Source organism: Bombus huntii, chromosome 6 (assembly GCF_024542735.1).
Source record: "Bombus huntii isolate Logan2020A chromosome 6, iyBomHunt1.1, whole genome shotgun sequence".
Taxonomy (NCBI): Eukaryota; Metazoa; Arthropoda; class Insecta; order Hymenoptera; family Apidae; genus Bombus; species Bombus huntii.
The window spans coordinates 15,876,345-15,897,714 of record NC_066243.1 but is presented as its reverse complement, the minus strand read 5'-3'; the positions used below and the strand labels follow the sequence as shown (position 1 = coordinate 15,897,714).

General features: G+C 31.4%; 4 protein-coding genes and 1 long non-coding RNA gene across 10 annotated transcripts in view; 2 read left to right on the top strand and 3 right to left on the bottom strand.

The window, feature by feature from the left end:
- Nucleotides 1-192: 192 nt before the first annotated feature.
- Nucleotides 193-8,653, bottom strand: LOC126866640 (uncharacterized). Of its 5 annotated transcripts, none has more exons than XM_050620486.1 (11): nt 8,477-8,653; nt 8,255-8,386; nt 6,929-7,453; nt 6,750-6,853; nt 6,482-6,671; nt 6,012-6,132; nt 5,210-5,357; nt 4,045-4,904; nt 2,353-2,920; nt 1,690-2,254; nt 193-1,584 (listed from the first exon to the last, which is right to left on the bottom strand). In XM_050620486.1, exons 1-11 carry the CDS (start codon nt 8,640-8,642, stop codon nt 1,415-1,417), a joined length of 3,549 nt encoding a protein of 1,182 aa, XP_050476443.1. In that variant the 5' UTR covers nt 8,643-8,653; the 3' UTR covers nt 193-1,414. The 5 variants fall into 5 exon arrangements, with proteins under 5 accessions (XP_050476443.1, XP_050476444.1, XP_050476440.1 ...); XM_050620487.1 differs by having other exon boundaries at nt 8,261-8,386; XM_050620483.1 differs by having other exon boundaries at nt 8,255-8,653.
- Nucleotides 8,654-8,980: 327 nt separating this feature from the next.
- Nucleotides 8,981-12,536, top strand: LOC126866650 (G patch domain-containing protein 2). 2 transcript variants are annotated; one of them, XM_050620503.1, is made up of 6 exons: nt 8,981-9,127; nt 9,494-9,756; nt 10,264-10,439; nt 10,774-11,125; nt 11,229-11,431; nt 11,491-12,536. In XM_050620503.1, the coding sequence occupies exons 3-6, from the start codon at nt 10,283-10,285 to the stop codon at nt 12,198-12,200; spliced, it is 1,422 nt and encodes a 473-aa protein (XP_050476460.1). In that variant the 5' UTR covers nt 8,981-9,127; nt 9,494-9,756; nt 10,264-10,282; the 3' UTR covers nt 12,201-12,536. The 2 variants fall into 2 exon arrangements, with proteins under 2 accessions (XP_050476460.1, XP_050476461.1); XM_050620504.1 differs by lacking the exons at nt 8,981-9,127; nt 9,494-9,756 and adding an exon at nt 10,596-10,701 and having other exon boundaries at nt 10,292-10,439.
- A 96-nt stretch (nt 12,537-12,632) lies between these two features.
- Nucleotides 12,633-13,424, bottom strand: LOC126866660 (mitochondrial import inner membrane translocase subunit Tim9). The gene is made up of 2 exons (XM_050620527.1): nt 13,096-13,424; nt 12,633-12,908 (listed from the first exon to the last, which is right to left on the bottom strand). Exons 1-2 carry the CDS (start codon nt 13,141-13,143, stop codon nt 12,672-12,674), a joined length of 285 nt encoding a protein of 94 aa, XP_050476484.1. The 5' UTR covers nt 13,144-13,424; the 3' UTR covers nt 12,633-12,671.
- Nucleotides 13,425-14,996: 1,572 nt separating this feature from the next.
- LOC126866639 (uncharacterized) overlaps nt 14,997-21,370 on the top strand; it is a 59,514-nt gene continuing 53,140 nt past the window's right edge. The window contains exons 1-2 of the mRNA XM_050620478.1: nt 14,997-15,416; nt 15,510-15,597. Of these exons, the coding sequence (XP_050476435.1) occupies nt 15,023-15,416; nt 15,510-15,597 (482 nt within the window). The 5' untranslated portion in view covers nt 14,997-15,022. The remainder of the gene's footprint in view (nt 15,417-15,509; nt 15,598-21,370) is intronic.
- On the bottom strand, nt 17,805-21,068 carry LOC126866669 (uncharacterized). The gene is made up of 2 exons (XR_007689997.1): nt 19,459-21,068; nt 17,805-18,328 (listed from the first exon to the last, which is right to left on the bottom strand). It is a non-coding gene; the product is annotated as an uncharacterized LOC126866669 (long non-coding RNA).

Genomic DNA, 21,370 nt, shown 5'->3' with positions numbered 1-21,370 from the left:
TTAAGTCATTTACTAAGAATATATTTTTAGGGCCCCCTTAAAATTTATAAATTATTCGATTTGTGTACAACTAAAAATAACGTAATAAAACATTTTTCCGCTGCAAAGTAAGATAACTAATTGTAAATTTTTTACAAAAGCAATCAAAATACGGACAATAAGTATATAAGTTATTTAAGAACAACAAATTGGTATAATTAATTAATATCATTAATTGAAATATTTTATTTACTAATATCACTACTCGCGAACGTTTTTTATTACCTTAAAACTACATGTGCAATTTTTTGCATTAAAAATGTCTCGCGTTTGTTTATTTTTATTATCTGAATATAAAATTTAATTTCCGACTTTAATTTTCAATTGCTATACATTTCGTAAATATTATCAGAAAAATAAAAAACGAGAAAGAATAGGGATTGAAACATCTATATTAATCGGCAGAGAATTCAAATATCCTGGTTAGGAAATTTATCGTAATTGCGTAAATTGTACAGATAAATCATTACGTCTTTAGATTATATTTAATTACGCGTTATACAAAATTATAATTATACATTCTACAACTTTGCCCATTAACTGCTTAATATTTCTTTGCAGCGGAAAACTCGTATCTTAAATATTAAAGATACACATACAATTACTATATAATTTAATAATATATACCGTTATTTATACAGCCTAACCTCTAAATAGAGCCTTATAGACAACATGATTTCCTCTTTTACTGCTACTTCAATAGAAACTTATCGAAATTCGCTTCATACCACGAAATTAAAACTACAATTTGTTTTGACTCAATGGATTGTGTATGTCATAAAAGTTCTACACTTTGTAAAAACCGAAAATAATACACTTTATCCCCTTAATAAATGTGCGCGATATTTTCATATATCTTAGTCTCAGTTAATTATTTTAAACATTTATGATTCTCTCTCTCTCTCTCTCTCTCTCTCTCTCTATAATTCAGACAATTCTGTTCATCGTGGATACACATTACAGTATACCAAATAATTTGCGAACATACATTCCATGTACTGTAATCTACAAATGTTGAGACTTTCATAATTTTTTAAATAATTTCCACAAGGATACCAGCCTCTCATGAATTTTTGCTTTGCAGCTAAAATAGCACGTGATGCATTTGTGGTCCCCTGTTTTTATCACTAAAGGATTCGAGAAGAATAATATTTATGGTTACTGTAGAGTGTATCAATACACTATTCAAGGGGAATTAAAGGCTACAAAACACATAGTATATTAATATTAAATTACTTTTGATCCAATGCGCAAATATTGGAGTAAATTGTGCAGACATTATGGAGTCAAATTTACAAAATTTTTAATTTTCTCACATCAGGTATTTTTCTTTCCTTTTTAGTATATGTATTCATACACTTTATTTCATTTTCTTCTATTGTGTAGCAGTATCTGAAATGCTTTGTCGCCAAGTAGCATGGAAAGGAATCTTCAAGATCTTAACCCTCGTTTTAGGCAAAGCAGTTAATAAAAGTTTTTGGAGTTGTGGTAATGGTAATATATCCACTTGAGGATTTGTTTCATTTGGTTCCTGTTTGTCATCACCTGAAAAATATAAGAAAATATATAGAATTAATTCTAAAACACATTCACATTTTTTTTATATAATATAAATGGGGATACACATATTTTAAAGGTACATATAAGTACCTTTTTGATTGTCATTTTCATCTTCAACATCCTCGATTAACTTTAGACAGGGTACCGGTTTTAGTACTGGTATCGCATCGCCAGTGATCTGTTTACTTATTATTAGATTACATTGATCAATAAATAATTCTGTAACCCTAAGTAACTCAAGTGTAACGCCCCATACAAAGTGCGTCAAATTATTTGATAATTCAGTAACACCACCAAGCACCATATTGTTAGACGTTGCCGATTGAGATATGTACGTTGGAATAATTAACAGCCTTTTAATATTCTTACAGTTTGCAAGACATTTGTCAAAGCCATTTTTGACATCAAAATTGACCAGTTCCATTTGACTTAAGTTTTGTAACTTAGATACACCTTCCAAAATGTCAAATGTACAACATGAGCCTTGACCTTTCTCCAACCTAAGACGTTCTAATTTTTGTAACTTTATTAAAACTGTAGTACCAAATTTATCTGGAAAATCTGAGCATTCACCCAATTCTAGAGTTTCCAAATTAACTAATGCTTGTATTATATTGATTCCCTTCTTTCCAAGTTCCTTAACTGATGTCAAGCTCTGTGAAGTATAAATTTGGTTTAAATATTGAAAATATAATTAGAAGAAAGAAGAGTATAAAATTAAAGCAAAACATAGACAAAAGCAATTATACTTACCAACTGTGTTAGTTGCGTTAATTCCTGTAGAGGTGTGAGATCTTCTTTCAAAGACATACCACTGATTGCTTTAAGCCTTAATTCTTGGCAACGTTTAAGATTTCCAACTGACTCTAAATTTAGGGAGTCACACTTTATCGACATTGCACTCAATACTTCTAATTGAGGGCAACTTCTAATAACTTCTTCAACAACCATCACAGGACATTTACATAATTCTAGTTTGACAAGGCTAGTTACACGTGGTATTACTACTAAAAACTTCTCCCAAATGCTGTCAGATTCGCCTGCTACAAGCATTTTTCGAAGATCTAAATGTTGAGTACCATGCCTCTGTAATGTATCTGCTAAGCCATCCCAATCTGTTACTTGACTATTTTTCATTCGTACAGTTTTCCACAGAGAAGGATGCGCAGCCAAATCTCGCCACATTTTACACACTCTTGCAGCCCGAAGTAGTTCTTGTACCTTAAGGTATTGAAATATGCGCAGCAATGCATGATAACCAGCACACACTGAATCCATAAAATGCTGCTGTTGTTCTTTGTCCTGCCGATTTTGTTTCCTTCTGAAAGTATTAAAATAAAAATATTTTTAGGTGATTTCTTTTAAAACAACTGGCCTATATAATAAGGGTATCATTTCTTATATGTATGATGTTGGTTATAATAAAAAAAAAAGAAACTAATTTTACACTATTGATGAAATCTTTTATTTAATAAAAGAATATTATGATTTTTAAAGAGGCTTTTGAAGGACCAATGATTTACAATAATAATAATCGATAATTTTATACTAACTACGTTAAATGGAAAATAATTAAATGTAAATAAAAGCCTCTGAAAGAACTTTCAAAGGTCGAAAATTTATCGTTCTATAATTGAATGGAGGTATAGTAACAAAAAAACAAACATAAATAGGAGGTGGAAATCATGAGGAACAGGGATTTTCGGACGTTTTTGGGAAAACGCACTAAGAGATTTTTTGTGTTTCAGCTCGCACATGTCTTTATATCTGCAAATATAAAAAGTAAAAATGAATTAGATTTTTTCCACTGAAGCACTTATCAGTAGCTGTATTTGTAATTGTAGCATGAATGTAAATGATGTATTGTCCAATATGCTGCATACATTTTTAGAAAAGGCTTTCAATTAAAATACAAACATTTACTTTGATACTACAATTACATAATACCTGCAAGAACCAACGATATGTGATTGTTTTGTTCACTTTTCACATGTCACGAAAATTTGGCCGCATTTCTAAGAAGCTAAGGCAGTGTGCTTCGATCACAAGATAAAATCAAATTCATTTTCCACCTCGAACTTTTATATTTCCAAATATAATAAACGTCAGTATATATTGCATTTACAATACTATTTGTATAAATTTTATATAACACGAAAAAGATATGTAGTTACATGCATTATTTTCTTTTATAGTTCTATAGAATCATTCTATAGAAATAATTCTACAAAATTTATAAAAATATTCAAATAAATGAAATACTTTATATATATATACATATACATGATATAAAATCACTGAAAAACATGTATATCTTGTAAATACAATATGTACAAAGCAACTGCCAAAACCTCAAAAGAGAGTTGCCTTAACTTATTTGGAGAAAATATTTAAAAAAAGGAAGTAAAACAAATATATATGTGTGTTTGAGAAACAAACACTTACTTGCTGTTTATTTTAACAGTACCCAAACTACTTGTCACAGAATGTTGCGTATCTACTTTAAATAAGTCATTATTTGTGTTAGTTGTATTTGAATTCTTTACTATACTCTTTTTTTCAATTGTGTTACAATTTTCTGATTTCTTACTTTCTACTGCAAGATCTGTTGTACTAGATAAGTCATTTTGTGATTTAGTTGCTGTCAATATATCAGTTCTATCATTACTATTGTACGTTTCATTGGTTTTCTCCATTATGGAACTTGATGAAAGTCCTGTATGCGATGCATCTTTTGACACATCTTTATCAATTGATTTATCAAAAGCATCTTTTTCCACAAATTTTGTTGTTAAAGAAGTACGTACTTTTGTGGACATAGAATTGTCAACAGCGTTTGATATATCCGTAAGTGTACCATCCTGAAGTATAGGAGGTTTATCACCAATTTTATCAGGTTTCACAGTTATAGCTGGCTGAACAGCCATAGCATTATTTTTTGGTACAACAATATATCTCTTGCCCCCCATTAGAGCAATATTTTGGGCCGGTTTTGGTAAAATTCCATCATGACTTTGTAAAAATTCGCTTTCTGTTTGAGCAAACCAACTGCTTTCTTTATTATCTGAATTTAAAGGAGAATGTGATGTTGCAGAGGATGTTTTTGACACTTTAGTAGCGTTCCGCGATTGTGAATCTGCATTATCAGATTTGGGTATTCGTTGAAGCTTTGGAGGGCTTAGATTTACTTGATGTTTTGATTTTGTATTTTGTGCACCTAGCATACTGATTGGTATCAGTGGAGGAGGTGTCAAAGATGGATTCGTTTGAGATTGATGAGATTCATTAGTATCCTGTTGACAGTTCTACAACAAAATTAACGCCATTTATTTAACATATCATTACTGTCAGCCAATATGTATTTCAAATTTTTTATTTAATTTATTAAAATATATTTAATAAAAAATAAGTAGAGGATTAAAAATAAATTTTTGAAATAATATATCAAAATATGTATGATATTTAAAAAAGGAATCTCAAAATTTGGAAAAAAATTATACTGTTCACATATGATACTATAAAAGAATATTACAAAATATTAATATGAAAATTGCTTAATAAGTTAAAATAAATTTACAAAAATATATCTTTTGTTATAAAAAAAACTTACCTTACAAATATAATTGTCACTTCCTGTAAACTCTATACCACCAACACACTCAGGATGATATAAACAGAGACACGCACGACATTGTAAGCTTGGTATCAACCCCATACTGGTTGAACATCTTATACTGCATGGTTCTTGAACTTTGGGCCTGTAAGATGTGCGTTGATTGGGGAAAGGGGTTAGGAATAAAACAAGTAATTTAAGTAAGGGATTTAAGGATCAAAAGGATAAAGGAGGACATATAGCCATGAAAAAAATAGAAGAGAAAATTTGAACTATTTCAAAATAAAATTTTGAACTCTGTAATTATATATATTTGCTATAGAGCATGCACTTTAATCATCAACATGTGCTCTAATGTATTTTTTAATTTACAATGCAAAATGTAAAACTTTCTCTTTTAACATTTCTTCATTGAAGAAGAACATTTACTACAATTATTAAGGAAAGTTTTAGATAATTAGAATAATTAGAAAATATGAAATTTGATAATAAAACTAATACATTAATTATTCAATAATAATTACTATAAAAATGCAATGGTGCAATTTTATATAAAATATTGTATATATCTTTATACATTGTACATTATATATCAAACATATAATAAAATTCTAAGAAATTATTTTCATGAAAAAATTTAAAGGTGCACATGCTGTAAAATTTTCATTGGGCCTTTTTAAAGCATATTAAATATGATTATTATCATGTTTAATTATTAAGCATTTAGGATACCCTTAAATATTGCAAACTAATTACAATTGAACACTATAACAAAATAATTAAAACATCAGGCACTCACGTTAATTGTCTTTTTGGTTTAGGAGGTGGTGGTTTTTCTACAGGTAGCTGACTTCTTCTTGTACTTGTTGTTCTTTGAGGTGGAAGTACCTCCCTTTCTTGAGAAGGTGACTTTATTTCTGCTATGCATATTTGAACAAAAATTTTTGTGAAAATAATAATTTATCTTAAAAATTATATGTAGAAACTTCTACTTATATATATATAAGTGATTAATTTCCTCACTGGAATAAATTACTAGACAAAACTAGAACATATAATTTAGAAGTTTCAAAATTTAACATAAATATTAAGCAAAAATATTTCAGATATCAAAGCTAAATAAGGTTATCCTATATATAGTAATTAGAAGTGAAATGTGAATTTTTTACTTGATAAAGACATTAATTGCACAAAACAATTTCAGTAAAATAATGTAGTAATTACTTAACAAAATAGAAATAAAAATTTCATATTGATATTAATGCATACTTATGTGTGGGGTTTTCTTTGCAGACACTTTCACTTTAAATCCTGTTGATGTAGCTCTTGGTGATTTGGTAGCAGCTTTTGTAGCCACTGGAGGAGGCACTGATGCAGGTTCTTCTACAACCCTTTTACCAGGTGTACCTCTCTTATGCCCTATACTCTTTCTTGGTGGAGTAACTGATATTCCAGGCCCCTATTTTCAAATTACAGTTAACATTTTATACAATTTTAATAAACGTATATTAAAATACATATAAAGCAAGTTACTTACCCTCATTCTTTTTGCATCTCGAATAACCTCTTTTTCCGGATCATCAGGACCAATTGGTTCTTTGAGGAAAGTAAAATTATCAATAGTTAATTCTTTCGTATTAACTAAAATGAAATATATCATGTTACCATAATTATTATTTATATTATATTATTATTAGTATACAAAACTATACTTACGAAATTCTGCTACTTCTCTGAAACTTCTAACCTTTTTGCCCTTTGGTGTATAATAATAGATATCAGCCATTCTTTTAAGACTAGAATCATTACTTGCTCTAAATACCAATTCTCGTCTCCAACCATATTTAAAAGGCTCTTTGAATGCTGGATTTGATATATCACTTGATACTTTTTGTTTCCCAGTACTTCCTGGACTAACTCCACGTAATAAACGATAACCTTTAGACTTTATTGATGTTGCTGGACTACTGGCTGCGGATGATGAATTTGTTGACTTAAGGGAAGTGTCATCTGTTTTTTGTACTTCTGTTTCTGATTCAGCAGTATTTGGCATTCCAAGTGATTCCGTTTCTGATTTATCAGATTCCTTTTCTTTCTTTACTTTATCTATATCTAATACATAGTCATCATCGTGCATTCTGTTATCACCCAAATCTTCATCATCTTTTTTCATATCAAAATTCTTCCTTATACTATATCTAAATCGTTTTGCCAATTGTGCCTCTGCTACTTCAGCTTCAGCTACAAAAAATCATGTTAATGCTACCTAATTTTTTCATTATAAATTCTGTGTATTTTAAAGTATCTATATAATTGAAACAACACATCTTCATAAATTAATACATATTTATATCACAATTTTATTTAATGCAAACATGTTGAAAATATAGCATCCTATTATATACATAGCCTACATTTATACAATTTCATGCCTTATTTATAAAAGTAAAATGAGGTATTATTAACATAAGTATGTTTGACTAAGATTTCAAATATATTTATTTAAAAATTAATTCAAATGATTACTTCTTAAAGAATATGCATCTACAAAAATAATGATCTGTTCTAAGCATAACATTAATAGCTTACTGCATAAATATTGAGCATCCATTTTTAGCAATTACAAGAAAATCTGTTTTAAAAATTCAATGGCATTTTATAATTAAATAAATATTTTTTGCATTATATTTATCTTTATTAATAGCATTATAAAATTGTTTGTAAATTGTGCATTGATCCCTTTCAGAAACATAAAACGACAAAAGTGGATCATGGTTGTTGAAACTATCTCTGTGTACATAAAATACCATAAACAAACATTTTATTTTTAACAAATTTATGAAGTAGATATAAATGTAATTTTTATACAGCATAAAGCAACAATCAAGAACTATCTGCTGCATATAAAAAGCCAAATTTTACAAAAAGTGGACATACAATATTTGTGCAGTAAGTCATTGGCATAGTCTTTCGCTCTCATGATATGACACTTGCTGGCAAGCATGTAGGCTTGCATCTTGAATAGACCATAACAATAATTACCAATACCAATTAATTTCTTCAAGACATGACTTGCTGGCTCCACTTCGTTATCTCCTTGTATATCAAAACCATTGAACTCCATAGATTCCTCTGAGCTAAGACCGTCAGGTTCCGATAGCTTCCGTTTGCGTCCTTTTGTATTTAATGTTGAATCACTTTCAATGGTACTAGTTGAATTTGCCTTGAACTTACGTAGCTTTCTTCTAACATTGATTTCCATACCCTTTTTCGGCGAGTTCCTAATGTCACCGTTCACGTCCTGTCCATCCATTTTAGGGGTATCCACTTTAACTTGCGTTTCTTGTAGATTCGGCACAGTACCAGCTTCTAGGTTAGGATCCTCGCGCGCCCCATCGGCATTCCCGCCATTCACATTAATACCGTCCATTGTATGGCCCCTTTGGGACCAAACACCGATCTTATGTACTTTAACAACCTATGCGTGAAAAACGTTGATTTTCTGTTATTTGTCACTTTATAAAAGACTCCATCAAACGTTTTAAAATATAAGCAATTGTACTACAGTCCCCTCGCGTCTGGATACCACAATCCCGCGCTCATCTGTCTGCGAGTGCGCATAACATACGCGCAGACACCACTACGCGCTATTTACACAACCGCCAGGATTTTTCTTGATACAATTTTGAGCAGTTCCTCATTACGCTAGCACATCACACTCATACGCCGAATTGATCCAAGAAACTTTTGCTGCAACAAAAATTATTTAATTTCCGTAAATACGGTTTGAACTGGCTCGAACGAGAAACGACAAAATCCTTGAACAGACACGAAGCGTCCATAAAACACACAACCGGAAATGGCCGAAAAAAATATGCAGAAGGCGCATTTACAATGCGCATAATTTTCAATGCGGTATCTTATGAATAATTCTAAATTATTTATAATTAAAATTACTTTGATAACAGAATTATGACATAAAATTTATCTAAGTAACGAATCATTTCGTAGTTTATATAGTTTGATATTTTACGTATGATGTACATAAGAACGACTCGTGAATTATTTAATATTTATATGTTTGATTTAATATTAATAAATAATACATGAGTGCTTTTGTTATCACCTTTATTTGTATATACATACGTAATATATATATATATTATATCATATATATATAATATATTATATATATATATATATATGATATCTGATATATATCTGATATCAATCTGATATATATATATAAAATGTAACATGTTAATAGCCGTTTAGTTTTAGAACATACCGGTGATATGTTAGTTGAACCATGACCAAATTATTTCTTGTGGAGACACACATATATCATACCCTACAAATACGGCTTCACACCATACCAAAATAAAGAAGATAGTGAGGATCTGTGGCACAAAGTGAAAACACTTTTGTAATTCACAGATTTCTAACATTTGTTTCCGTTTTTTCATTGCTAACTAACGAAAACATTGCTCCACAATGTTATCAATTTAAGGAAAATTTACACCTTCCGCTATTATATATACAAGGTAAGCATAGAAGTTACATTTTTTTATCTTGCGACTGATTAAAGGACGACGTATTCGAAATTTCTACAGCTACCAATTTACTCTTGATAATCAAATCTTCTTAGCAATGAGACGAAGGTTTTAAATCTTAATATATATTTCATTAAAATTTGTTATCAGTAAAATAGTAAACAAAAAATATGTATAAGATAAACTTATCAAAAAAAGTAAATATTGTACAGTATATTCAAATTAATTTTTAAATAATATATATTTGTTATCTTATAGATACTTATCAATTATATACGAAGTTAATATATAGAAATTAATAGATATAGTATTATTATTTATATATAATTATGCAATTATAATTAAATAGTATAATAGATTAGATGATTTTATATCTTTAATATTATTTAATAATTTAGTAGAATAGTTTAATTAAAATTTATTACATAACAATTTTTCAATACTGTTACAATTTTCTAAATTATATTATATATCATATTTACTATTATTCATTGCTAGAAACAAACATATCCTTCAAATGGAGCGTGTTTTGAAAGCTGTACCAGCGGATTTAAGAGTAAAAATGGAGGCACTTGTGCATGATTTAACTTTGGCATTAGAAGAAAGCAATAATAGTGCAAATGTGAGACGCAGATGGGGTATTAGGAGAAGGGCTCGTTCCACGGGCAATATTCGTAAGTATAAAACAATAAAAACATAAAACAACAAAATTTGTTTTCTATGAAATTATTTGAATACTTCGCGAGTTAATATGTTATATAAATGTATCTCAAATAAAGATTAAAATGAGTTCAAGCGCATATATTCTAACCACATTTCTATGAAATCAGTTCCAGTCTACTTCTACAAGGCAGACAGAGGATTGTTATCAAGATTGTGTTTATAGAAACCATATTTCATTGCTCAAAGAAGTCAAATTTTATAAATCTTTGAAAAGTAATTTTTAACACTTGAAAAACAATTAAAGAATTTGGAAAATAATCTTTAAATAATTACTTTTTATTTCAGCATCACTTCATATGAATAAACAATCAGATGACAGTTCATCTTCTATTTGTGATATCCATATTCCAAAAAGTAATACTGTCTCTAAATATCAATCTGATAGTGATGATACTAATCAAACGAAAAGATTTGCACGTTTTTCTAATTCAAATAATGCTAGTAACATTGAAAGTGATTCAGTTAATGAGAATTTTGTACCTAGAGTAAATCCACGACGTAAACGAAAATTTAAAAGAATGGCTATTGACTCTGAGTCTAATCCTTCAACTTCTCAGACTGTTGCAATGTCAGCAACACTTGCAAATAAAAGGAGAATTCTTCGAAGTGATTGTAAAAGTAGATATGGAACAATATGGTAATATATATCGTAACATTATATGAAAATATTGTACAATAATAAGAGATTACATTCAGTATTACAGATTATTAATTAATTCCAAAATAATTTTTTATTGTAGGTGTGGAAAACGTAAGAGGTCTTGTAGAGAACGATCTACAGATTGTGATATGAGATCACTAAAACCAAACAGAAATACAAAATCAAAAAATCACATCAAAATGCAAACTGAAGATGGGATTGATTGCTCAAGAATATCTAGTTCAAGTATTTCATCTAGTGATTCAGAAACTGGACTTATCACAAATGATGAAGATCGTGAAGGTATTAACTGACTGATATATGCAATAGAAACTATAATTAGTTGATTCCTTTATCTTTAGGAGATGATGAACAGTCTGATTGGATTGGTGAACCAAGTTGGTGGGATGACGGAGAAAGTACTAATGAAGATAAAGTTAATACTGATTTATCATTCCAAATGATAATACATGGAAATTTTGAACATACAACACTTGAAACAAGGAAAACATATAGGAAAAGAATTCAAAGAATTCGGGAAGGTCTCAGCGGAAGAGAAATCCGCGCTGGTCGTCGGCATGTTGATAATAAACCTGGATATTCGATTATTACATCAGCCAATGAGAAAGTTTCTAGATTTTTACAAGATCCTACACAAAACGAGCTTAGATTACATCCTATGCGACAGCCTGAGCGAGAAAAACTTCGTCGGCTTGCAAATTTGTATAGTTTAAGTTTAAAAGGAGATTTAGGTTGTCCAATCTTGTATAAAACTCGACATACTACACAAGCTATTTGCGTAGATCAAGTATCATTTAACCGATTTTCTGGTTACAAGAGATTGAGGAGAACTCCTCCAAATTCACCTAATTCAGAATTAATAATGCGTAATCAAGAACACCAAATTTCTAGTACAAGTTTTGATTCACAAATCATAAGCCCTATGTCAAATTTAGATTCGCTGCAAGCATTACCACAATTTTCTCATTTCAAATGGGATTCAAATAGTATGGATATTGAAATTCATGGGAAAACAAAATTACATGATTTTGATCATTCAAAATCAAGTTAAACTGAACAATATTGTCTGTTAATTTGTTTCTTAAAGTAAATTATTTATGCATATATATATATGGTGCTTTCATGTATTACTTTTTTAGTATGTAAAATTATTAAATATTCAATGTAAATTTGTTACATTGTTCTTAACTGTGATTAGAATTATTTAAATATATACATTTCTTAAATATTTTTATCCAGATTGATAAATTAATATACATATTTATTAATCTGTCAATCATTTCATATTTAATATTGTTTATAATACATATGTATTTATATTGATATTTGTTTGTAGCGTTACACATAATATATATCTCACCAATTAAAACATTATTTATTTTGCAGACTCTAAGCCTAATTCTTTGATATCTTCTTTCCAATTTTTTAATAACAATCCTATTTGATAATAATCAATAAACAAACGTAATAAAATAATAATAAATTAAAGATAATTAATTTACATACTTTATTGATACAACATTCAAGACTTTTTACCCGCGCTCAATTTTTTCTGAGCAGCAAGTACATTTTCATTAGCAAGCATTTGAAATTCTTCGAAACGTTCTGACATTCTTTGGTTCATCCTCAGATATTTGTCCATGCAGTTCAGAGCACAAGTTTCTTCCCTTGCTTGGACATTTCGTGTAGTAAACTCATTTATACAGTCAAGAAAACAAGTTTCTACCAATCTATTATAGGACGCCACAAAATCTCGAACCTGAAATATTATAAAAGTTTCAATAATTTAAATTTTTATTCTTTACAATTTATTTTTATTTTCACATAATAAAATTTATAATCCTTTATCTTCACATCAACGAATATCAACACGTTTATCATCTATTTATATAAGATTAATTCGGTTCTTTCACGGAATAATGCATGATATAACAACAAATACATACAGATTTAATTTGTTCAGCATCCACATTTGTAGGAATTTGCATCGCCATTGTAATGGTCTGATTTTGTTGAAATATATTTACGTAAATAAATTATCGATACACCACAAAGAACTAAAATATCTTTCATATAAATTATTTTAAGGTTAAATTTGGACTTCAATTGCCAAGCACGTGTAAGCTGGAAATATGTATGTACACTGTATATACATTATGTGTAAAATGTTGAACTTAATCTTCCGAACGTTTTTGATAGGCTGTAAAGATATACGATCCTAAAACTATCAGATCCAAATGTCAGTCGCACGTTCTAAAACTCGATTTTCCCAGTTTTAATTCATATATATTTTGGAACACATTATAAAGTTTTGTTTGTGAATACAAATTAATCTACGGAAACGAAGTATAAATTAACATTTCAGGTAATAGTAAAATTTAAAATATGTGCAGACTACACAAGTAATAAGAATAAGAATTATTCAATGCTTATTTAATTATTTAATATTTGCATAATCATTTTTTAAGTATTAATATGTACAAGGCATTAATGGTAAAAATATGGAAAAAATATCATTGTATAAATTAGTAAATAATCAGTTGATTAGAAGTAAATATACAAATTATTTATTATTATAGCGTAAAATTTATCAATGAAACTCCGCAAAGAACCAAGTTCTAGAAAACGAGCAGATGTTTCATGTCAGCAGTTGATGGTAGTATTGAGTCAAAGTAAACTTGGCCTTTGTTTTGGATGTATCGAGAGTCTTATATTTGAAAGGTAAGACGGCCATTATATTCTTTATATATTGTTTGTATAATAATCTCTGTATTATTAGTAATTAATTTGTCTATTACGATAATACAAAATAAATTTGTATGCATATTCGCCAGCATAAAAGAAATCAAAATTCAAATTCAATACACATATAAAAAGGAATGTAATTAATTATAATAAATATTTGTAATTAATTACTTTTATTAGGATATGTAAATATTTTTGTACAATTTCTGCATATTATATGAATATTATCATATTTACATATGTGTATGATATTTGATCTATAATTTGGAAAATATTTCTTTAAAAAATACATACATATTTTTCCATCCAATTTTTCATCGTATTCTATTGAGTATTGTATCACTGGTGTAGTAACGATGCAAAAATAGTTGACAAACGAGGGTTCGTAAAAGCAACAGAAAGCTTAAATACGTTACGTTATACGAATGCATTCTAACATTTTGAATGCAGTTCAAACAAAATTAACAAGATTCACATTTTCAATTTAAAGTATGTTATTATAATCATAGCATTATTCGTATTGTACTAAATTCTAGTTAAACTTTGCAAGGTTACGAAATGTTACCCACAAAATTCTTTTCTTTTTTGTTAGTCGTAAATCATAATGCTTTATTGATGCTGTTAATATTGTATTTCATGAGCTTCGTAACGGCAATGTTATATCCATTACAAATTAGTTGATAAAATACTAAGTAAGTAAATAATTATAAATTTTACTACTTTTACAATGTACTTTTATTTCAGTAATCAAATTTGTGATTACTATACTACCATAAGAAAATTGTTGTCCCAACGAACGCTGCATTCTATAGATGGCGCAATGTTTCAATTTTTCATTTTCATTTATTCTCTGTAATTTAATTAATTTTATTTCATTCACATTTATTTATATGTATTTATATGTATATACGTGCGTGTTATACACCTAAATAATTCTTATAATTTTTAATATTTAATTACATACAAAAATAATTTATCGTTTATATGAAATTGCTTTTAATTGTCACTATTTTTATTCATATTAACTATCAATACTTTACAAGCTAAAATATTATTATAATTATATTGTTTCAGAAAACTGGACGAAAGCACAGGAACGAAAACTCGATTGGTACAAAATTTCGAAAGATGTCACATGATAATCGAAATGTTTCTTCAATCGGTAAATCTCTGAATTTCGTAAACAATAAAAGATTATGCCCGATAACGTCGCAACAAACGTCATCTACGAAAATGCTCATAAAGAACAAAAGGAGAGGAAAATGGACGAATAGCTCTACCGCAAAATATCAACATACGATAAATATTCCTGTCCAAGATGAAATTATAAAAATAAAAGAAGTTGAATCCAAAGAATATACGGAGTCCATCGATAACAAAAGCTATGAAGATATAATTGACGACGATCCAATTACTGTGTTGCGTAAGGAAATACAAGATTGGAGAATTAATGAACTATTAACATCTAGAACTGAAGAAAGGCTTACTGGAACTCCAAGTGAACAACGTAGTTACAATTATAGTACGTTATGAGTTAAATCATCATAAAATGCTTATGAAATATTTTATTTCGCATATTTATAATTAATCGCCATTGCATTTTCATTATTCATAGTTACTTCCGGAGAAACCACAAAGAGGCAACAAAGTCCTAACAACGTTTCCAGGGTTTCTACAATGCGTGTTGATTTCTCAGCAGCTACGTGAGTATTATGTACTTTCATGCACGTTTACTTATGCTATTTATACATCTCTGATATTAATGCAGATTCGCAAAATTTGCATAATTCTGAATCGAAAAAATTAACACATTCCATAAATTGGAATCGCAAATCAGACTATATGAATTGCACTTTCGTCGTGGGATATGCATAATGCTTCTTCGTCGTTATTTTCGTAACACGTGTTTCGTATTTACACGAAAGTGCAAAATGTTTACTTTCTGTTATGTGTTATGTGTATTTGTTTAAGTATAAATTACCAGTTGCATGTTTTATCATGGTGTTGTGATAATTAGAGTGTATGAGCGAGGTAAGTAGGAGAGAAATTTATATTTTTCTATTATTACTATTTGGAAAATAGTTTTTCGTTATTAACGTATTTTAATAATGGTTCCTGATAAGATATACGTTTTCTTTATGCTCGATAAGACGTGACCAAGCTGATTGTTATGCGTCGAAGAGTCAAGAAATAAGCTCGAGAGTGCGTATCTTACGTAAGTAACTGTAAATGAAGAACGATGAGAGAAACACGATTGTGTGTCTTCACGATGCATATGTACACGCGAGAAAGACTACGTCATTCTGGAATTTTCGAAAGTTTCGTCTAACCGGTTTCTGGTTGCGTACACAGTAAGACCCGTTTAGTACTCGTCGGTGCTTGCATCAAGATGAACTTCACAGTTCATATAGCATTTAACGTAATTAGCTGTTTATTTTTGTCCGTATAGATTCTAGATAAATATGTATAGTGACGTGACGTTTTGAATGAAACTAATGGAAAAGATAGGAAACACCTCAACCTAATTACAATTTATAACAATTATTAGCTGTTTCTTTAAGAATATACTCGTTTTATATGTATATATGTATGTGGATGAATCATATTTAGATATGTGGTAGAAGATAATAGAGATTTATGACTCATTAAATTAAGTAGATAATTTTACAAACGAGAAAATATTTTTCGGGACGTCAATTTTAACTTTCGCGCGCTTTTAGCGCAGTTCGTTGCGGCGAACGGTTAACATATACACAGATACGGAGTATGTGGTTATCGGGAGGCCGTTGTAATTCTTTGGTAGTACCGTCACGAATGAAAAATGATAATGAGCATAGTGCTGTAGGTTAGTGAGAACAATAGCCACTTACGCTAATCAACGGAGGTGCATGCCGCGCGCGTTCGGTAGTAAAAATATTTTCGACGATAGCTCGTGCTACGAATGAGGAACGCCGAGACATTGCCGAATTTGTCCCCGACCATGAAGTCGTTCCTTCGTCGTGACTGAATTTTTGATCTTTAAGCATACGTGCACGCTTGTCATTTCGCCGATACCATGTTCGTGCGTATCGAGAAAGGATTTTACTTCGTCGAGTCACGAGTTCCGAGGACATTCGTCTTGAATACTTTCAAATGCATCATTCCCTATCGCGTTAATAATGGAAACGAAAAATAAAATGACACGAGAGGATTCAAGGTCTGCGAGGAAACGAGACTTCAAGTGCGGCCAGCTCATCCAGATAATGATGTAGGTTAGGTTCCCAGCGGTATATATCGCAAAAATCAACATTCTTCGTGTAGCCGAGGTTCGCAAAAAGCGTAAACCGGTTTGCCTCGTAAATGGCACACGACCGTGCGAACGGGAGACAGACACGAGGAGAAAGAGCGAGCAAGAATAAAGGACAAGGAAAGGAAGGAAATCTTTCAGTCGCGATTTACAGTAAAGCGATATTTCGTCAATATACTCGAAAAATATTTGAACATTTACTATACAAAATTTTTAAGTCCATACTGCATGTATTACATACATTTGTATGTACGTATCTTGAAATTTTATCAGCACTATAATGAGAACGGAGTGTCATGATTATATTGGCAAAATTTGAAATCAGTTTGAACATGTTTATAGGAATTATAAGATATCTATTGCAAACACATATTTACTAAATAAGATATAACAGAACTGCCCGTCTTAAACATAGTATAATAAGTATCAAACATGGTCCCAGTAAATATTGAAGCTTATTAGTATAATTGATAATTGGCTGTTTTTTTTTTTTTGTATTTTTGTGATTTCTGCGAAGTATATATTTATATTAAATATCTTTTAATTTCTATATCTGTTTTTTAGATCTGTTTCAAATGTTATTAATATACGTAATCATAATAGTTGTCGAATCTCATGACAATCCTAATGAAATTGTAAAATGTTTCATACAATACATATAATATACTCATAAAAGGTATCCATAAGTGTTTGAACACTTTTGTGAACCTGTGTATTTTTATCGGGAATATATTTGAAAAAGGAAGCGAATTATTTCACAAATTACTACGACTCGACTCGTTTCGTTACAATTATTTCACACTCGAAGCATATCTTCGAGGATACATTATCTTTGTATCGGATTACAGTTGTAAAATAACTCCCAATGCCAGTTATTTTTCATCGTAATGAACCCACGCTAAGTCCATTATATACTTTACCGCGTAGCCGATTCATCACACGGCCTTAACAGTAATAGAACGATGCGTTTCTGATTCGTCAGCCACGTTTTTTTACGTAACGCTACGCGCAACGCTGCACGTGACGTCAGCTTGTACTCTCAATGTTGTCTACCAGTCAGCATCGTCGGCGGACATGAAATTCTTGTGGAGAAAGCATGCTTGAGCGCAGCCCAGATCCACGATGACTGTAAACGCAAGGTCAATGTCCTATCAAGCAAAAAAAGAAAAAAAATATGTATTTCTGCTCTCCGTCGAATCGACACGAAGATAATTCCTTCGTTGAACAAACAAAACGGGCGAGACGATTTTATTACAATTAAAGTTACGAGAGTAAACGTTGGTACGCGTTAATCAACTTCATAGGACACAGTTTTTCTACGTAACACCGGCGAGTGACGTCAGAGCGTGCAGTGTGTCTGCTAAACCAACGTCGTCGACAGACACGGAAATCTTACGGAGAAAGCATGATTGAGCGTAACCTAAATCCCGAACGGCAAGGCCAATGTACGACGAAAGAAAAAACTACTAACCATACACAGACACATAAGAAATATAGTCCACAGGTGCCTTATGAACAGCGTAGCCCTTGTTGAAAGAAAATAAAGAGGTTTAAGGTTTCTCTTTCTCTTTCTAAGATATTTGACTCTAACAGATGGAAAAGAAAAGAGAGACCTCGTTATTTAGCTCTATTTCTTTTCTAGCAAGGCTCATTTCCTCAAGACAGCATCCGAGGTCTATACTTCTAACGTCTATGCTATTAACGTACAACGTCACATAATGGAAACCGACTGGCAGCATTCTATAGTAAAATCATTTTCTTTATTTTATTCTCTTTCTACCGTTTTCCTATCGTTAGGATTTATCGTATCGCAAACGGACGATCACAAATTTTTATGAAACTTTTCTTTTTCATAGAACGAATGTTACATTGCGCCGCTACATGGTACGGCGTTGTTATAATGTTAGAGTAAAGCAGTTGAGCAGCACGTTTTTTACGTAACGCTACGCGTAACGCCAAGGCGTGACGTCAGCACACTCGGCGTCGCGCCAGCCAGCAACGACGCCGGGCGCGGAATTCTTGCGAAGAAAGCACTAACCGAGAGAAGCCGAGTATAACCGAACGAGACGACACGGCATAGTTGCACGAGGCGGCAACGCTGCGAGCGTCTGCTAGGTTCAAGGGTACGGAGTGGAGGTTGCTCCGCTCCGCTCGTCCCTAAGCCCGACACGACCGGGAGCTTGTCCCGAGAAACAGTTGGCCGCATGTCCGCTTTCATCCAACGGGAAACTTCTCGAAAGATGCGCGTAAAAAGCTTGTACGTTACTTATATACTTACTCGTGTATTCGGAGAAATTCCCTGTTCCACTGAAATGCGGACGAAGTTAAATGCTCCTAGCATTTGATGCATACGCTGCGTGACCGATTATTCATGGTGGAATTTAAAACTGACTCAATCGTTCAGAGTCATCGTCTCCTCCATTTATTTCTGTCACTTTTAAATTCCCGTTTTCTTAGTTTCGAGACACGTCTATGTAGTCTCGAAATAAATTACGTGTCTTCGAAGTTTCATTTCGGTAGCCTTTAAAATAAAAGGAGATAGAGCATTTTTAAAAAGCGCTACTTGGCCATGCTGTGATTGTCATTTACTTACTGTAATTACTACATTGAGTAGTACTTTGCAATTGTAAGTACACGACTGTTTGTATTTTGGATTCGCAACCGTCTCTCGATTAAAAATTAAAAATTTGTATTTCTTGAGTCGTGTCAACCCATTAATTCGAGGAAGCGATATGTATGCACATGCTTGCAATACATTCATTGATAAGGTATTTCATGATATAATTTTCGCACCACTTTTGAGAACATAAATGAACATACGAAACACAGTGTAATAATCGAGGTATTTAGCAGAGTCATTGAATAGCCACGCAAGAGGATCGCGGTTAGTAACGAGGCTATTTTGCCGCGATAGCTGTGATCTTCTTCGAGACATAGAATCCGCTGGCAAGGATCCCAGCGAGTGAATAAAAACAGAAAGGAGAGAGTCATCGAGTCGACTGTGTCCTGCTGCTGGTTGACCTCGGCCCTGGCGTCGAGATCGACGGGAAACGGATTTACAACTCTGACATTCGCACTCGCACCGCGCACCAGCCGTGTGCTGTCCTAGTGGGACTCACAGAAGCCGAGTCATTGTTATGTCTGTCGTGAAAATGAGAGCAAAAGATGAAAATGGAGTGGAATTCAGCTACGATTTCACTTGAAATATTATGTTTCTGGGCGGGTGTTACGATTAAAAGGAACGGATGTAGCTTTAATTATGTTCCTTAATACCATTATGACACACCTGGTTATTGTACTATATAGTCACTAATGGTAGTGTCAAATTTTATCTTCATAATTCTTAATGAAATTTGATAATGTATTTCTGACAGGAAGTTACGATTAAAAGGAACAGATGTAACTTCAATCGCTGCTTTACTAGCATTACAACAGTTTGATTATTGTATTACATCGTCACTACGTCGCTATTGGTAATTGTAATTTTTTTAGTTGACAATAGAATTCATATGTGTACTTTGTAATTGAATGTAAAAGGTAAACGTACTTGTCATAGATTCCATCTTTCGCTCAAGGTGCCTAATAAGTGCCCCACGTAGCACAAAATTTTACTCTTCGTACATTATTTCAAACTGTCTTCTCACAGACATTAAAAGAGTTTCACCTACCATTCTGCTTACAAAGAACTCCGCAAGGGCAACAAACGGTTTGACAAAAAAACCCACAATAGACATTTAACTTCTTAAAACCATGCAAAAAACATTTGTCTACGATCTTTCTCCATCCTCTGTCCTCTGGGTATATCTGAACAAAACTGTCTAAAGCCATCCTTCCTTTAATGCATACATCAATCTCTACACAGCAGCGAATTTTTACCGTGAGGCAACGGTATCATTTTTCTCAATTATATAGAGAACTGGGAAAACGCAAAAATTTCCAGGCCAGGCTAGAAAAATCGCGTCCTTTGTCTGCGATTCATATTATACATTGCGCATTCACTGGATAACATCTGCTTAATCGCACAATGGACCCACGGGTACGTTCCGTTGGGTCCTTTATTATAGCGTCTCAAAGAGTAGGACGAAAAGGGCCTGAAAAGGGTCTCTCCCTCCCGAAATCTTTAAGACGGTTTCAACATCTGCTCTGGCAGCTTCTACGTGTATATATACGTATAGAGAGAAAAAGGAGTT